The 15,086-nt window shown below is 40.9% G+C and overlaps 1 protein-coding gene across 3 annotated transcripts in view; it reads right to left on the bottom strand.

The window, feature by feature from the left end:
* The window catches only part of WWC2 (WW and C2 domain containing 2), a 105,340-nt gene that overhangs the window by 51,261 nt on the left and 38,993 nt on the right, over positions 1-15,086 (bottom strand). For all 3 annotated transcript variants that reach the window (XM_080379284.1, XM_080379285.1, XM_080379286.1), the window contains exons 3-4: positions 2,168-2,371; positions 519-595 (exon numbers count right to left, since the gene is read on the bottom strand). In XM_080379284.1, the coding sequence (XP_080235410.1) occupies positions 519-595; positions 2,168-2,371 (281 nt within the window). The remainder of the gene's footprint in view (positions 1-518; positions 596-2,167; positions 2,372-15,086) is intronic.

Genomic DNA, 15,086 nt, shown 5'->3' with positions numbered 1-15,086 from the left:
GAAATTTCAAAATGCAAACACAAACTTTCATTCTTGATCTGAACTGTTCCATTTTGATAAAACGGAGCGAAGTTTCACACCATTACTGAAAAGTGTTTTTTAAACCAACAGAAATTTTTGAGGCAGTTCATGTAGCCAACGGTGCATTTCTTACAGAAGAAAGGTGTGTAAAAGCAGTCATCTAGCTGCAGCTCACCTTGGCCTACTACTTTTTTATTTTCACCTAACGATTTTTACTCTTCCTTTCAAAAACAAAAGCATCCAAGTGAAAATGGTTATCAGATTTATTTAAACCCACATGTAATTAGAATATCTGTCGAAGTTTCCCCAAAATATGTTATCTGAAAGTAACAGACAGAGCTTTAAAAATTCATTTAAAACCTCTGAATGGTATTTAATGAGAATATCAAGTTTCAGTACCAGGGTACAAGATACATCTGCTAGTTCAAGCTTCGCTTATTCTATAGTCATAAACTTTGCACACAGAATACAAATGAATATGAGTTAAGCACTCTCACCCTTAATCTTGTAGTGGAGATTTCAGCCTTCAGAATGTCAGGGTCATACTTTGTGCTTGATGAGGAGCCTGAGAACACTTTACACGAAAGACAAAAAAAAAAAGGAGAAATATTTAAGTACTTTTAGATCATCAATTAGTCCCTTCCTTGATGAATTCTCATTGACCTATGTGTTGGTTTTGGCTGGGATAGAGTTAATTTTCTTAATTTGGATTTGTGCTGGAAACTGTTGATAATGCAGGGATGTTGTAGTTACTGCTGATCAGTGCCTACACAGAGTTGAGGCTTTTTCTGCTTCTCACCCCACCCCAACCAGCGAGTAGGCTGGGAGTGCACCAGAAGTTGGGAAGGGACACAAGCCAGGGCAGCTGGACCCAACTGACCCGAGGGATATCCCATACCGTATGGCATTGTGCTCAGCATATAAAGCTGGTGGGAAAAAGGAGAAAGAGGGTGACATTCAGAGTTACAGCATTTTGCCTTCCCAAGTAACCGTTACGCACGATGGAGCCCTTGCTTTCCTGGAGATGGCTGAGTACCTGCCTGCCTGCCCATGGGAAGTAGTAAATTAATTCCTTCTTTTGCTTTGCTTGCATGCACAGTTCTTGCTTTACCTATTAAAGCGTCTTTACCTCAACCCACAAATTTTCTCACTTTTACTCCTCTGATTTTCTCCACCATCCCACTGGGGCAGGGAGTGAACGAGAGGCTGTGAGGGGCTTAGTTGCCGGCTGGGATTAAACCGTGACAATCTAAAACTACAAAGTACAGAAAAACATATAATATTTTTAAAAAATATATCATTCTATAGAGTAGTCAGCATTACAGGATGGCAATAATTAATGAATAATCAAAATTTCCCCTTTTTTTCCCCTGTCACTCGCTCTCCTCCTTTGCTCATCCCAGGATTCTAAAGCTGCACCTCATTCTCCCTGGCTTTCTATCCCCATTCTTCTACCTGAGCCATCTTGTGATCACCTCTTCCTGGAAGCTGTGATTTCTAAGGAGATTTCTGGAAAGCAGGAGATTTATTCAGAAGTCTCAGAGGTCTGCTACTCAGTTCTTCCGCAGCTGTCCATGTTAATTTATCACACTATCTACTTCCAAGAGAGATGTCTGGCCAACAACAGGCCTCTGACGGCACTTTACTGCATGGCAGTTCCTTGCCCAACACTGTAACACGTATCCCTACTTCACCCCTGACCACAGCACACAGGCTACAAAATTATTGTATGCTATTCTTGTAAAGCAGAAACAAATTCTCTTCTTGGTCTATCGTAGATACCTGTCAACACGGTAGGGTCATTTCTGTACGCAGCCATGAAGGGCAAGAGATCCTACTTACTTTGAACCTAGATTTGGCAGAATTTTGTTCCGACAAACTGCATGACAAAATAGATTTCAGAGCCAACTGCTCTAAACCACAGCTCAAAGGAGTTCAGTTGTATCAGAGAGAAGAGGGTTCTCTCCAGCAGAATATCTTTGTATTAAATAATAATAATAATAATAAAAAAGTAGGGATGCTATCTCTAAAAAAGCCAGAGTACAAGGTGTTCATAGCAAACCTTGAAAACTCATCTTAAAGAGAAACAGGATCCCCTGCAAGGCACAGATCAAAGAAGGCAGATTGTATTCTCTCCAGTACTTACAGCTTGTACGAGAGCTTGATTTTTCTTTGTAGGCATCATTCAGCCGCACGTACTCATCCAGTGCAAGTGCTAGCCTCTGTTCTTTCACCTGGTACAGTTCTTTCTGAGTACTGAGAGCATCCTGGGCTATCATAAGATAATCTTTTAACATTCTCTCTTGTTCTTGCCTCCATTGTTTCCTGGGATCTTCTATTTGCGTTGTTTCTTTATGGGAGAAAAAGAAAGGATTTAAAGAGACCTCTGCTGAAACCCACCGACGACTAAATTGTTTCTTTGCATGTAATCCACAATTATAGAACTCCAAACCATAGCTTGTCTTTCATTACTAAGCCAATGCTCAATTTTATTTAAGGTTTTCTTTGCCACAATAGCGTGTGTAAGAAACAGTATTTAAGGGATTGATTGCAAAATTAGGAATTAGGGTGCAACAGGTAAATGCTTACTTAGATCATTTCTACACCTTCAACCTTGAATTAATAACATGGTGAAACTCAAGAAAAAACCTTATTTTTTGCATCAGAGTGTTGGGAAATAACTGGTCAATGAAGTCTTTCAATGACATCTTCAAATTTCTGAACAAAAATGTAAGTATTCTTAGCTATTACATTTTTTTTCAACCCTCCTCCTCCCCACTTCATTACAGACTTAGGTTATTCATGTTCTATAGTGGTTATCTCTCTCCTTTCCCTCTATGAAAATGGTTTTATCTTTTCCCCTGTAACTGAACTAACAGATCATTAACTCTCCAGATCACCTCACCAAGCTCTATCCCTATCCCTGCTAGGCATCTGATCCAAGATACAACTTTCTTTTATGGTCAATAGGCAGAGAGGGTCACCCTCAGAGGGCACTTCAAAGACAGGTGCCCAAGATACATGGGACTGAGCTGGGTTTTTGAGGTGTCTACTTCTTCCCACTGACTACCCAGGTAATATAAATGAGTAGGCTGGAACAGACCCTTCATTCACAAAGGATTTCAGATCAACCTTTTCAACTCCAGCAGCTACACAGAAGGCAGACTTGCATAGAATGCATAGACAAGAGGATCTGACATAATGTAATGGTATATATTAAGAAAGCATGCGATGAGACCAATCTAATTGTAGGTTTTAAGTTTTTTTTAATGTACACATGCAATACGGAAGAGTTAAGGCTGAACGTTCAACCGTATCATTAATATTTCCTGACTTAGTTCAGCACTTTTTGAAGCTGTATAATGAATATTCTTCCTTTAAATCTGTACTAAGTACAAACACGTTTTCATCAGACATAGCCATGAAAAGCTTGAAATCTAAATGCAAGCATGCCCCACTCTTCATTTTCTTCTTGAGCTACGTATTACAAATCTACATAGATCTACATAGATAAAAAGTAACATTCAGTACTGAAGTATTTAAGAGCAAAGTATTTACTTCAGAATTTTTACGCAAAAAGGAGGAGGTAATTTATTCCCTGGGTTAGATTTCTGCCACTTGAGTTCTCTGAATTGCTTTACTGGGAGAACCAATGCAGGGGGGAAAAAATGGGAACATGTGTCTGAAGACGGAGGTGGGGGGAGCAGGGCAGGGAGAACTGCAGCAGAACCAAGCTGAGTGAAAGCACTCTTTTCACCATCGTATATCAAAACAGATTCGTAACAGCAAAAGCAGATAAGGACACATTCTGCTTAATAACAATTTCCCATACAGAGTAACTACCAGTTTTTCAAACACCTGTTTTGGTGTTAATATCACATAAACCAGAAGACATGCAAGTAAAAAGAAGCATCCCATAAAACTACCCCTGGGGAATCCTAAACTGACCACGCCTATGGAAGTACTGATGCTTTTAAAACCAAACAAATACGCACACATACACCCCCCTCTCCACCATTTACAAACACAACCAGCTTTTGTATTTCTGCTTGGGAAAGGTATTAGATGTGCACAATGGATGCACAGAGAGCATAAATCACGTAAACCCAAGTGCACTGCATAAAAGATTAAAGCGGAGCAGCTTTATACACAGTTGGTTTTCCAATAACCCCGACAGGAACACTCTCTCCAAAAAACTAACTATAGCTACAGACACACACACACACTCACATCCATGTTTATAGCCACCTGCTCTTTTTCACAAAGATACCAGGCACACAAAGAAGCAAATCGATACCTTTTCTCTCCTGAACGGTCAACACATGTCCCTATCTGTGGCCACTTACTGCTGTTGTGCTTTAACACACCTCCACATTCACAGGTATTTACACAAGATAAGAAGTGCTGGTTTCCAGACCTGTCCTTTTTTGTGAAGCAGGATGAAGAGCATGAAGGAGGATTCTCATGGGTCAATGATCAAATAGGATAAATGCAGTTATGTTGGTTTTGTAGAAAAATGTAATGATGTGATTGTGTTTTAAGAGTGCAACCAGCAGCCACCAAATAATCTTACAAGATTGGAAGGTCTCATCTTCGAGCATGTTGTAGGTAATTGCCTTGTAGGTTTTAAGTGAGGATTGCTCAACATGCAGCCCAAAGACCAAATGGAGCCTGCAGAGTTCTAAAACGTGGCCTACAGATGCCCTGTCCTTGGGACTGCAAGAGAAGGACAAAGCTGATCAACAGCAGATTGTCTTGTATTGCTGACAAAGACAATCAAACATATTATTTTTTTGCCTCTCCAAGCTGCATGTGTAAAAAAAAAAAACCCAAAACTATGGTTATACAAGCTAACATCTATTATACTAATAGTCATAAACAAGTTAAAGGTGACACCGTGTTTTAAAAATTGCACCCTAATTTTAGCATACTGAGGTTTGGGTATTTGCTTGTGTAGGTGCATTGACTGGTCAAATTATTCTCAGCCAATTCGATCTGCATGTATTTCATTCTGGAACAAAAACTCACGTGGGAAAATATATAAGCTGGAAAAAGCAGAGCAGTACTGAAATGACTATGCCAGAATTGTTACTCAACCTTTACCAAGCAGAAAAGGCTCTGGAATATTTTTGATTCTAGGCCTTCTTAAATATTACAAAGTGGAAAACCCCAAAAAGCATATCACTTGTTTGGCAAGTTATTCATATATTTTATGTGTATGTACATATATATGTATAGGTATCTACACACACACACACACGTGTGCCTGTAGCAGTACCATATGCTTGTACGTCTATAATTTTCAGTGGTCGCAATTTTAATCAGCGGGTTTACCCCACAGAGAAAAACAAAACAAAACAAAACAAAGAACTATGGATAATATTTCTGGTACTGTAAGTGCTGCATTTTGAAAAGTCTGTTCATTTGTACCTTCCAAGAGGCAATACATTTTTCTGAAAAGCAGAGGTCTTTCAAATATTTATACTTCTCAGAGTAAAGCCTCACAAAGATAAGGGGTTTGTTTTCCCTTAGAGGAGAACGTTTTAAGCACCTGCTGTTAAGGTCAAACTAGTATACACAAGAGTATTATTGGGATAGTTACATGCATGTCATTGAAGAAATAGCTTGCCCAACATTTCAAAAGGAGATGTGAAGTCCTTCCTGCTTAAACCAAAGAGTGAGATTTAAACCACAAAGAACATCCAGACATTTTCTTACCCTTACTATTCAACAGCTGGTGTAAAATAAACTTGGGAGATCTCATTCCTTTTTTAGGGCAGATGAACGTTTCCACTGGTGACTGCAACAGGATGCCTTACAACCTTGTCTGCAGCTGACAGGAACCATCCAACAAACAGACTGCTAGCCAGGCAGACAGGGAGGTGGTGTTTCTGCTGGTCAGGTGAGGAGTAAGCACTGATTATGGGCACTAGACAGAATTTAGGGTTGGGGTTGTACCTGTTCTAGAAAATGCTAACTGGACTTCAACCATCAGCACTGGAGAACAAACAAACCACCCCGCTGGGCATGACTTCTCCAACACTTTCGGCATCAAGGGATAGTTAAATTCAAGAGTTCAGCTGTTTCTTGGAGAGAAAATGAAGAAGATAGACTGGCCATCATTTTCCGTGGCATAAAGTTAGATATGAACTAAAGGAATCTCCTTAAAATGGATCTTTAAACAACTAAGAGTTGCACATCGGGCTCTATTAAGAGCACTGCTTAGGTTTAAAAGAATCTTCATCTATCAACCTCCTCTGTCCAATCATAATGTAGAATAACAACCCATAGTAACAGAACGAAGAAGGTGGTGGCGTACCTAACATTCAAGTTAGACACTCCTAATTTGCCTTGGTTTTAGTGTAAATTGGCAAAGTCACTTGCAAGTAAAAATTACCCAATTTTCTTAAGAGATCTTGATTTAAAACCAATTATTTTAACTTTAAACAAAACTACCGCAAGTGTGTAGTTAATAAATTCATACAAAAATTATAACCAAGCAATTTAGTTCCTCCTGTTTTTAAAGATGCGAGTGACAACCCACACTGGGGGGAAAAATTCTGTGAGACAGAGCGCGCTTGTGGTCTCAGCCAGCGGAATCGCACAAGCGGCAGGACGGCACGCTCCACCCAAGGACGTTCCTGTGCGCCGAAACGATCACGGCTCCGTAAGGCAGGAGAGGAAGCTGCACTGGCTTTAATCATCCTGCTATTCATGAAATGCACTCTTCCTGGCTCACTGCCAGCCGGCTTCGATGCACTTAAACTCAGCCCAAACAATAATTCAAAGCCAACACGCCAGGACTGACTTTATGCCTTGGAAATTTTGTTTATTCCTTTGACTCGAACTTGCTTCAAGGGCAGCAAAGCTATACATGTTCTGTGTGATTATACATACGAGATACATAGGATAGAGGCAATAGTCAGGGATGCCATTTTTTTTATTAAGCAAGATATTTTCCTATGTTTTGTTCCTGTCTGCTATCAGGAAGCTCTGCCAAATTTTTACAGTCTGCTTGAACAGAAGGAAACTATTACCTTATCAGCAGTAGATTGTATTTCCCTAAAATACATGAAATTAAAATCCCACTACTAAATCCCACGGGGAAGGGAAGGGAAGGGCTCCCTGACGCCCTACTGCTAGACATGAGAGAACTGGACATTTTACTACAGGCTTAACAATAAGTGGAAGCAATAGTTTTCCAACATGTCCCCTTGCCAAACAAAATAATAGCATCGACTGGCTCTAGAGCGACCCACATGTAAGCTGCCTTCAGTCAGACACGTTGCGTTTAAGCAACACAGAACAAGTACTCTCAGGGAGCCCCAGTTAAAAAAATGCCAGAGATGCTAGGTGGCTGCTTGGGAAGGACACACAGACAGCAAGAGGAGACAAAATCGTGACACTTTTCTCTTCAGGATGAAAAGTACACTCTCATCTGTTTAAACACATGCCCTTATTATTCCAGTTTGTAAATGCAGCAGAATCACCATTGCAGAAGAGACGGTATTCCAAGGGAAACTAGTTGACCTGGCTAGAAACGAGGACCAGAGACTTCAGCTCCCATGGAGGAGGGAACTGCATGTCACAGCTGGAGCTGCTGTGACAGCCCTCCTTCTTGGCAGGGACGGCTTCCACCACAACACCTCAGCCCACATTCCCCAACGTTACACAACCACAGGTTCTCCTTTGCACAGTCTCTGGTGCTCATGCAACCCCGCACAAAGCCTATGCAATGTACTAAACCCACCCAAACACTCAAAAAGATAACACGAAAGCAGATACATCACGTTCTGGCAGGTCAGGTGAGTCGTGCTATGTCACCTAAGGTCCAACAAGCCAGTATAAAGGAGGAAGAGCCACCCAGCTTGGGAAGGAACTAGACATCCCTTTTTTTGGCAGCAGTAAGCCTACTCACAGATCTAGTTATCCATTAGAATCTTAAGTATGGATCTATGCATCAATACCATGCACCTTCTCCCTCACAGACTAACTTACAGGAAAGTTTCCCTACCAGGAAACGAGGGCTACAAGGCAAGAGACGGCAAAACGGCAGCAGCTGCCCCCTGAAAAGAGGGGCGCTCAGACCGACGCAGAAGCGTGCCGCGCACAGCCTGCCGTGCTCCGGGCTGCACCACGTCGCAACTCAGCTAGATGCTTTGCGTCAGGGTGGCGATTTCTCAGCGTTAAATGGCAAGTTTTCATCAGTTCGCTAAGTGATGAAAAGGTAACTCCACCACACCCGACATCTCTGGTTATCTTGCATGCTAACCGCAGGACTATTACCTCCAAGCACGCTGAACCCCACCTTCAAGAGAGCAACCACAGGCCTCCAAGAGCTGACTACATTCAGGATCCCTCAGTCACTGGTGCTTCTCCTGAAGCCCAGTGGCTGTTGAAAACGTGCAAGCTAAGCCCAGATTCTTTTTCCAACGCCTTCGGTGTGGTAGGATTACGTCCTGCTCCACACGGATGGTTTGAGGAGGGGATACCTGGAAAGCAGCCTACCGCGTGCTGAGGGCAAGCCAAAGGGGGGCCACTTGCAGCAAAGGAGAACCCAGATTTCAATGGCATCTCACACCAAACTCTCTCAAGATGGCACAAACAAAGCCAACAACCACCCTTTGACATACAACATCAGAAGAGGAAAATAGTGTCTGACATCAACCATCGCAGGGTAACGCAAATTAGCTTGGTGGTGGGTGGTGAAAGCAATTTTATCAACATTACATAATCACTATGGATACGTTTATTCTACAAGTATATCCCACGTTCCTTGATAAACAAACTGGCTTTCAAATCTGCAGCACTTTTGCCTGCAATCAGACAAAAAAACACTCGGGGGGGGAAAAAAAGACTGCAAATATTACTTCATCGTACTTCAGCTGGCACAACAAATATTGCAGGCAGCTGAGACGCAAGTCTTAATGAACAGCAAAAGAACAAATGCACTAGTACTAGTTTCAGGAAGAATAACCAAGTGTTATTAGACTGGCGTAAGGAATGCACTTTATTGCTTACATAACTAGAGGCTTTCTTATTCCTTTCCCCCCCCCACTTTTTAGAATACTTACCATTCAAACAACAAAAAGAAGCAATTTGTACCCAAAAATTTGAGGAAGAATGCACAAATATTACATCATTTCACCCTGATATGTTTAATAGGTACATCAAGAATATCACGTTACAGAGAGAGCAGTTTCAGTAAGACACTGAAGCCCAACAAGATAACACATACAATGTCTTAAAAATGATCTAACACATTAATGGATACTCAGAGCAAATCACATTCTAGCACATAAGAAGATGGAATATGGGTTCTAAAGAGAGAAGACATGGAGGAAAATTAGATTATTCAGAGTATGCTTGGAAACGAGCTCTCTACAGTTTGTTTCCTGCCATAGAACTTGCACATAAAAAATGCCTCCTCTCTTCCAGATACATTCTTCACTCTTCCATAAAATAATTCTGGGCTTGAATTTGAGTAACGAGAGAAAATGAGAATGTTTTCCAGCTATAGTGTGCAAGCATGAGCAGATTTCCAAGAAATATTTATTCAGAGATTTTTATGAAGAAATACTGAACGCGTTATCCTTATGGCACATTAGTTTCCTCTACATATCGGGTAGCATATGCTTACATATCTTAAGAGTCAAATGCAGTAGAAACTCTGAGCTTTTTGCTCTACATTATCCAGCAAGTAGGTAATGTTCTACGGCTATGGCTATCGGAACTAAGACTTAAGAAAAAGATGCATGTATGATCTTTACATAAGAGTCAGCAGCTAAAATGATCTTTAATGCAGAGCCTTCATTGCTTGAGCCCTCCTTCTGTAGCCAGCGTGCATCAGATTACTCTAATCCCTTCCTACGGCCAGGGCACGATAAAGATACTTACCTATGAATAAGATTCAAGATAAGACACACTGCACTTGGGTTTTCACCATATGTGTTTGCTGACAGAAAAGAGTCTCCACAATTGTTTCCCAAACGCTTGCACGTCACCGCTTGCTTCTGATGGTGGCGGGTCATGGGAACAAACACTGCACGTTTATGATCACGATACACCATTCGACTCCCTCAAGCTAATGATAATTGCAGACTCATGGTGGGATTTTCAGATTTCTTCCTTGTTTGAAAATAGTTTGGCATACTTTTATAGATGCAGATGCACTAGCAGTCCCAGGCTGGAGCGGAGAAGAGCCAGTCTATCCACAAAAATCCCTCTGTTAGATAAACCAGTTGCACAAGCGTAAATTGGCATGAAAGCCTTTAAGATTACAACAGAAACAGAATACCCATAGTTAAAATATTGTATTGTAAGTGTCAAACAGTGTAGGTAAATAGCTAGGCTTTGAAATTTTAAGAAGGAAGGAAAACAAGAAGGGAAATCGGGACCTCTGATGAATTCTGTTCTCAGCTAAGCAGACACAAATCCCTCTACCTCTATGCTTCTTGATGTTTTATCATCACCAACTCAATTTGCTTTTTTGTTGTGGATGGAACAGTGATAGAAAGCTGTCTCTGGGAACAGTGATAGAAAGCTGTCTCTGGGAAAGGTACATTCATGCTTCCAATGTGGACAATTAAAACTAACAAGGGAGGAGCTGCAGAAGCAGAGAAGGCAGATGTCCAACACCGTTTTGAAAAGTGCTGGGGGTGGAGGGCAGGGAGAAAAATCATCATATTGAACAGAGAGTGGCAAAAAAGGAGTGATGTGATGGTCTGAAATACTACTGGGATAGGAGCAGCTATTCCTTCCTATCCTTATCTTTTAAATACTGTCATTCAGTTCCTTTCTGTTATCTTTGCTGCTTGACATGACTAACAGCAGAGTATGTATTCTATAGGTTAACTAGATCTACGTGATGAAGAAAACAACTACTTGCCTGGTTATTCCTGAGCCTGAAAAATAAGAACTGTAAGTAAAGGGGATAAGTTATTTAGGAATACGTAGGGTGTTGAAGGCAAGACAGAACTTCTCCCAGCCCACGGTTCCCTCAGACTATTCATGTCAAGCCAAAAGTACAAGATTCCCATTCTTGCTCCCGTTAACTCCACTGCTGTTCATCTACACATACCCCGTGCAATGATCCAGATCAGAAAACCTGAGCAACTGGGGGAAGGAAGAGGAGGCGGAGGATGACAACTCACACCCCTCGGGAAGCAGACTGCTTCCCCAGTGTCTGTGTTTACTACATACACCCACACGATGTGGGGGCAGGAACCAGAACAAGCAATGACTGCTGCTTTAGCTGCCGCCACCACCTGAGAAGTGCACCTGGAAATCACAGCCTCAGAGTCAAAACTGCTTCCCGGCAGGGCGCGGAACGGATGAAAGTTCAAGGGTGTCATTTCAAATACCTTTAACCAGCGCTGCCACGAAAAGCAGCTGTCCCCTGTCTCTTCCGCCTGCCTATTCATTCATATCTCGCCAGGTCACCTTCCCTCTCTTGCTTGCATAAATAGGGGTGTGGAAACGAGAGCAAATAGCAACTTTTTTTTTTTTTTTTTTTTTTTCCATACCAGATTAGTTTCAACTCGAATCAAGCTCCCTGATCTGATTCACTGTCTGGCCATGCAAATGTCCATGCCAGTATAAGCAAAAACATTGCAGGGACAGAACAAAAGGCCAGAGGTAGCAATAGAGCAAGACCAATTCTTTCAGAGATTGTATCAGCTTAAAAGTGTTTGCAAATAACAAGCTCTAAGAGCATAAATATTTGCATCTCGGCCACTTAACACCTGACGTTGAAAACCTTGCAGAAGAATTGGAAAAGTTTGAAACTTATGACTTTGCCTGTAGATACATGAAATAAAATGGAGTAATAGGTTCGCATTATTTTTAGTATTGCCTTCAGTTCCTAACTGTGTTATTTAGCACAATTAGTAAATGTTAGCAAATTAGCTGAAGTAGATGAACACACGAGTACATATATGCAATAACATATATAAGAGTGACCAGCGTAAGCGATAAAATCTTTGGACTCTCCCAAACCACAGTAAGAAGGATCCTGCACCAAAAGAACTCCCCGGTCCCTGAACACTAAAAAACATCCCTTCAGTCATCCCTCTAACAAAGGGCGCTACTGCACCACAGGGTAAGCGTTTAGGTTCTTACAGTATTAGCTACCCACATCATACGCATGTTCTGTCTTGCCAGATGGCCTGTAATCTGGTCTCCCTTGAAGCTGAAAGCATCACATTAAAACTCCTAATTGGGGTAATATATTCATAATGACCTCAGTTAGCGTTTCTCAAAGTGGGTTACATCACCCAAAAGGATCATGAGAAAGCTCTAAGGCAATCAGTAAGAGCTAGACAAAAATAAATTATATTTGAAAAAAAAAAAAAAACCACCAACAAACACCCTCTCATTAAAATATATAAAATTATAGAAAACGTGTGATGATAATAAAACCAAATTATACTTAAACATACTGACACCAAAAGAAAGTTCCTCAAGTCTGAGGGAGTGTTTTACAATTGTGGGCTGCTCAGAGACAACTCTTATCCCTATGTGGAGAAGAAATGGGAGATTCCACTGGGAGTTAAGGAAAGCAGGCTTTTCTCAGATTTGTATGGGAGAAGGGAAGGTAAAGGACTAAGACTGATAATTACACAGATGGGGAAAATATTTAATTTTTTTTTAAAGAAAGATATTTTGATTCAAATACATTTTGAAGAATTACAGAAATTTGGCAAAATGTTTAGAACTTTGCAAGGTTCAGCCTAGCACTGTTTTCTTGAAATCTGTGGGAGTTTTGCTAATATCCACCTTTCAAGACAAGTGGAATTAAGTCCTACACGGCCACTAATGGAAATTCCATCCATCCTTAACATTTTCAACCTTGAGTTTTTAACCGAAAAGGCACGAACAACTGTCAGTAAGACCTTCTGAATTTACAGTCTATGGCACTAAGGTCTGGCCTGCTGCTCATAGCTTATTGGGTTGGTTTGAGAAATTTAACAAGATCAACCATTTTTACTATGATGGCTCCAAAGTTCTGTGGACAACCTGACACTCCATAGTTGTATCAGATGTAGCTTTGTACAGATGCACACAGTAGGAACAACGCTAGAATGAGAAATGAGAAAGGGGCAGATAATAAAGAACTTGTTCAGAATAATTAATTATGGGATGCAAGAGGAAAGAATCGATGGGCCTTTCCTTAAACATTTTGCTGAACTGAATCCAGCCAGAAAGCAGTGAACATGAAATGTCTTTAGTCACCTCTCCCCACGTAACATAGGGGAGCAGATTTCTTCCCAAGGCACTATCCCTCAAGCTGCCATTTATGGGTCCCGAAATTCCACTTTATCCAACCTGTTTTTCCAGGCACCTATCCATTTCGTCCTCCTCCTGGCAATGGGTACAGTCGTCCTCCCTCATTGGGCTTCTTTGTCCAGTAAAAGAGAGAATTAACAAAATTATAACTGATACAGGTGAAAGAGTAAAGGAGTCTTCCTTGTTCTAACATAGCCACTGTCCTGACAGACAATTTTAACGGTTCAAATCCAAAAAGCATATTCAACACATCTGAATCATTACACTCCTAATAAAGCAGTAAGATGCAAAACCTGCTTTCTGGAAATGCTTTTCCCCCCTTAATTATTAGTGACCTCCACACCAGAGATTTCAGTAGCATCAAAACAAGACATGTTCCCCAGTAATGAAGTAGAAGTTTTAAACTCCACGTTTGGCACGTCAGACAATTAACCTACTTATAAGATTTTTATGCAGTTTACCTCCCAGCAACTCAAGAGTAGTCTCTTGACTGCGCAAAATACAAAACTAAAATATACCACTTTACAAGATACGAAGCTTCACTGAAATTGCTACAAAGCCGCACATGTATTAATATAACAGGAACCAAATACACTACTGAACCTGGATGGAAACCAGTTTAAGTATACCAAAGTCCAAAAAGTACACCAATCTGTCATCCATCATATGCATTAGCATAATGCAAAGAAATCTAGCTAATCACACTTATTTGTCCCAGCCACAGACACACGTACAGATGGATATACACAATTCTTCTCTATCAAGTGGAAGCAATGATCCAGATCAGAAAAGCTGAGCAGCTGGGGGAAGGAAGAGTAGTTTGTAGCATGTTCAAAGTTTTCAAGAGAATTTCAAGACTATGCTGTGCAAGCCTCAGCAACTTACATGTGTGTAAAGCAGAACTTCAAGCCATGAACAGCTTGTCATATTCAGGAATTCACCCTCAATGCACAAAAAATAGCATTTCAAAGTAAGGAAAGTATTTAACCTCTTTCTGGGGTGGGGGGAAGTAGCAAAGCTACAAGACGGAGATTTTTAGAACTGATTAAAAGTTTTGAGCATGCATGAAATAAAAGAACATTACTATCAGAGCAGTGATCTGAAAGCACTTTCAAAACACCCAGAAATGCGGATTGCCTTCAAAATTTTATAATTTAAAGTTTTATAATTTTGGCCAAAGCAGAAGTTAAAGACGAGTTTCCTCTGATAGCAGCATTTAGATTCAGAAGCACATTCTTTACTTTCTCCACCTTTCGAATCCAGCCAAGCGTGTCCTTATTTTTTAAAGTTCAGGAACGTTTAACACCACATATAAGATCGGAGGACATGCGCCGTTACTTCAAAAAAGCAGGGTTATAAAAGGCCAGAGGTTATTTGGTGGGATTCAGTTCAAGGTTAGGTGTCTACCTGCAAGCCTTCAATAAGCACTGTACTGACTAGACAGCTATCGACTACAAAAGTAACTCAGACATCTCAGGGTTGATTCGCTTGCCCATGTATTTGAGGTGCCATGGGTAATGAGCCTTGTCTCCAGCTTTTGCTCCACAAGGCCATTGGTCTCTGACCGTCCATGCCATATCTACCGACCTTGTGCGGTTGTCTCTGCTAACCTAAAGCATCTGAAATGGCCATAGACACCTTACTACTTTTTAAGTACGTAGCACTGCTAGTACAGATGCAGCCGCCTACATTCAGGTGTTAATCTCAAATAGAATCTCTCCTATTACGCGATTAAAGACGATTTCTGAGAAAATAGAAAAAGGGATCAATTAATATGG

This window comes from Falco punctatus (assembly GCF_963210335.1).
Source record: "Falco punctatus genome assembly, chromosome: 1".
Lineage (NCBI taxonomy): Eukaryota > Metazoa > Chordata > Aves > Falconiformes > Falconidae > Falco > Falco punctatus.
This window is presented reverse-complemented; position numbering and strand designations above follow the sequence as displayed.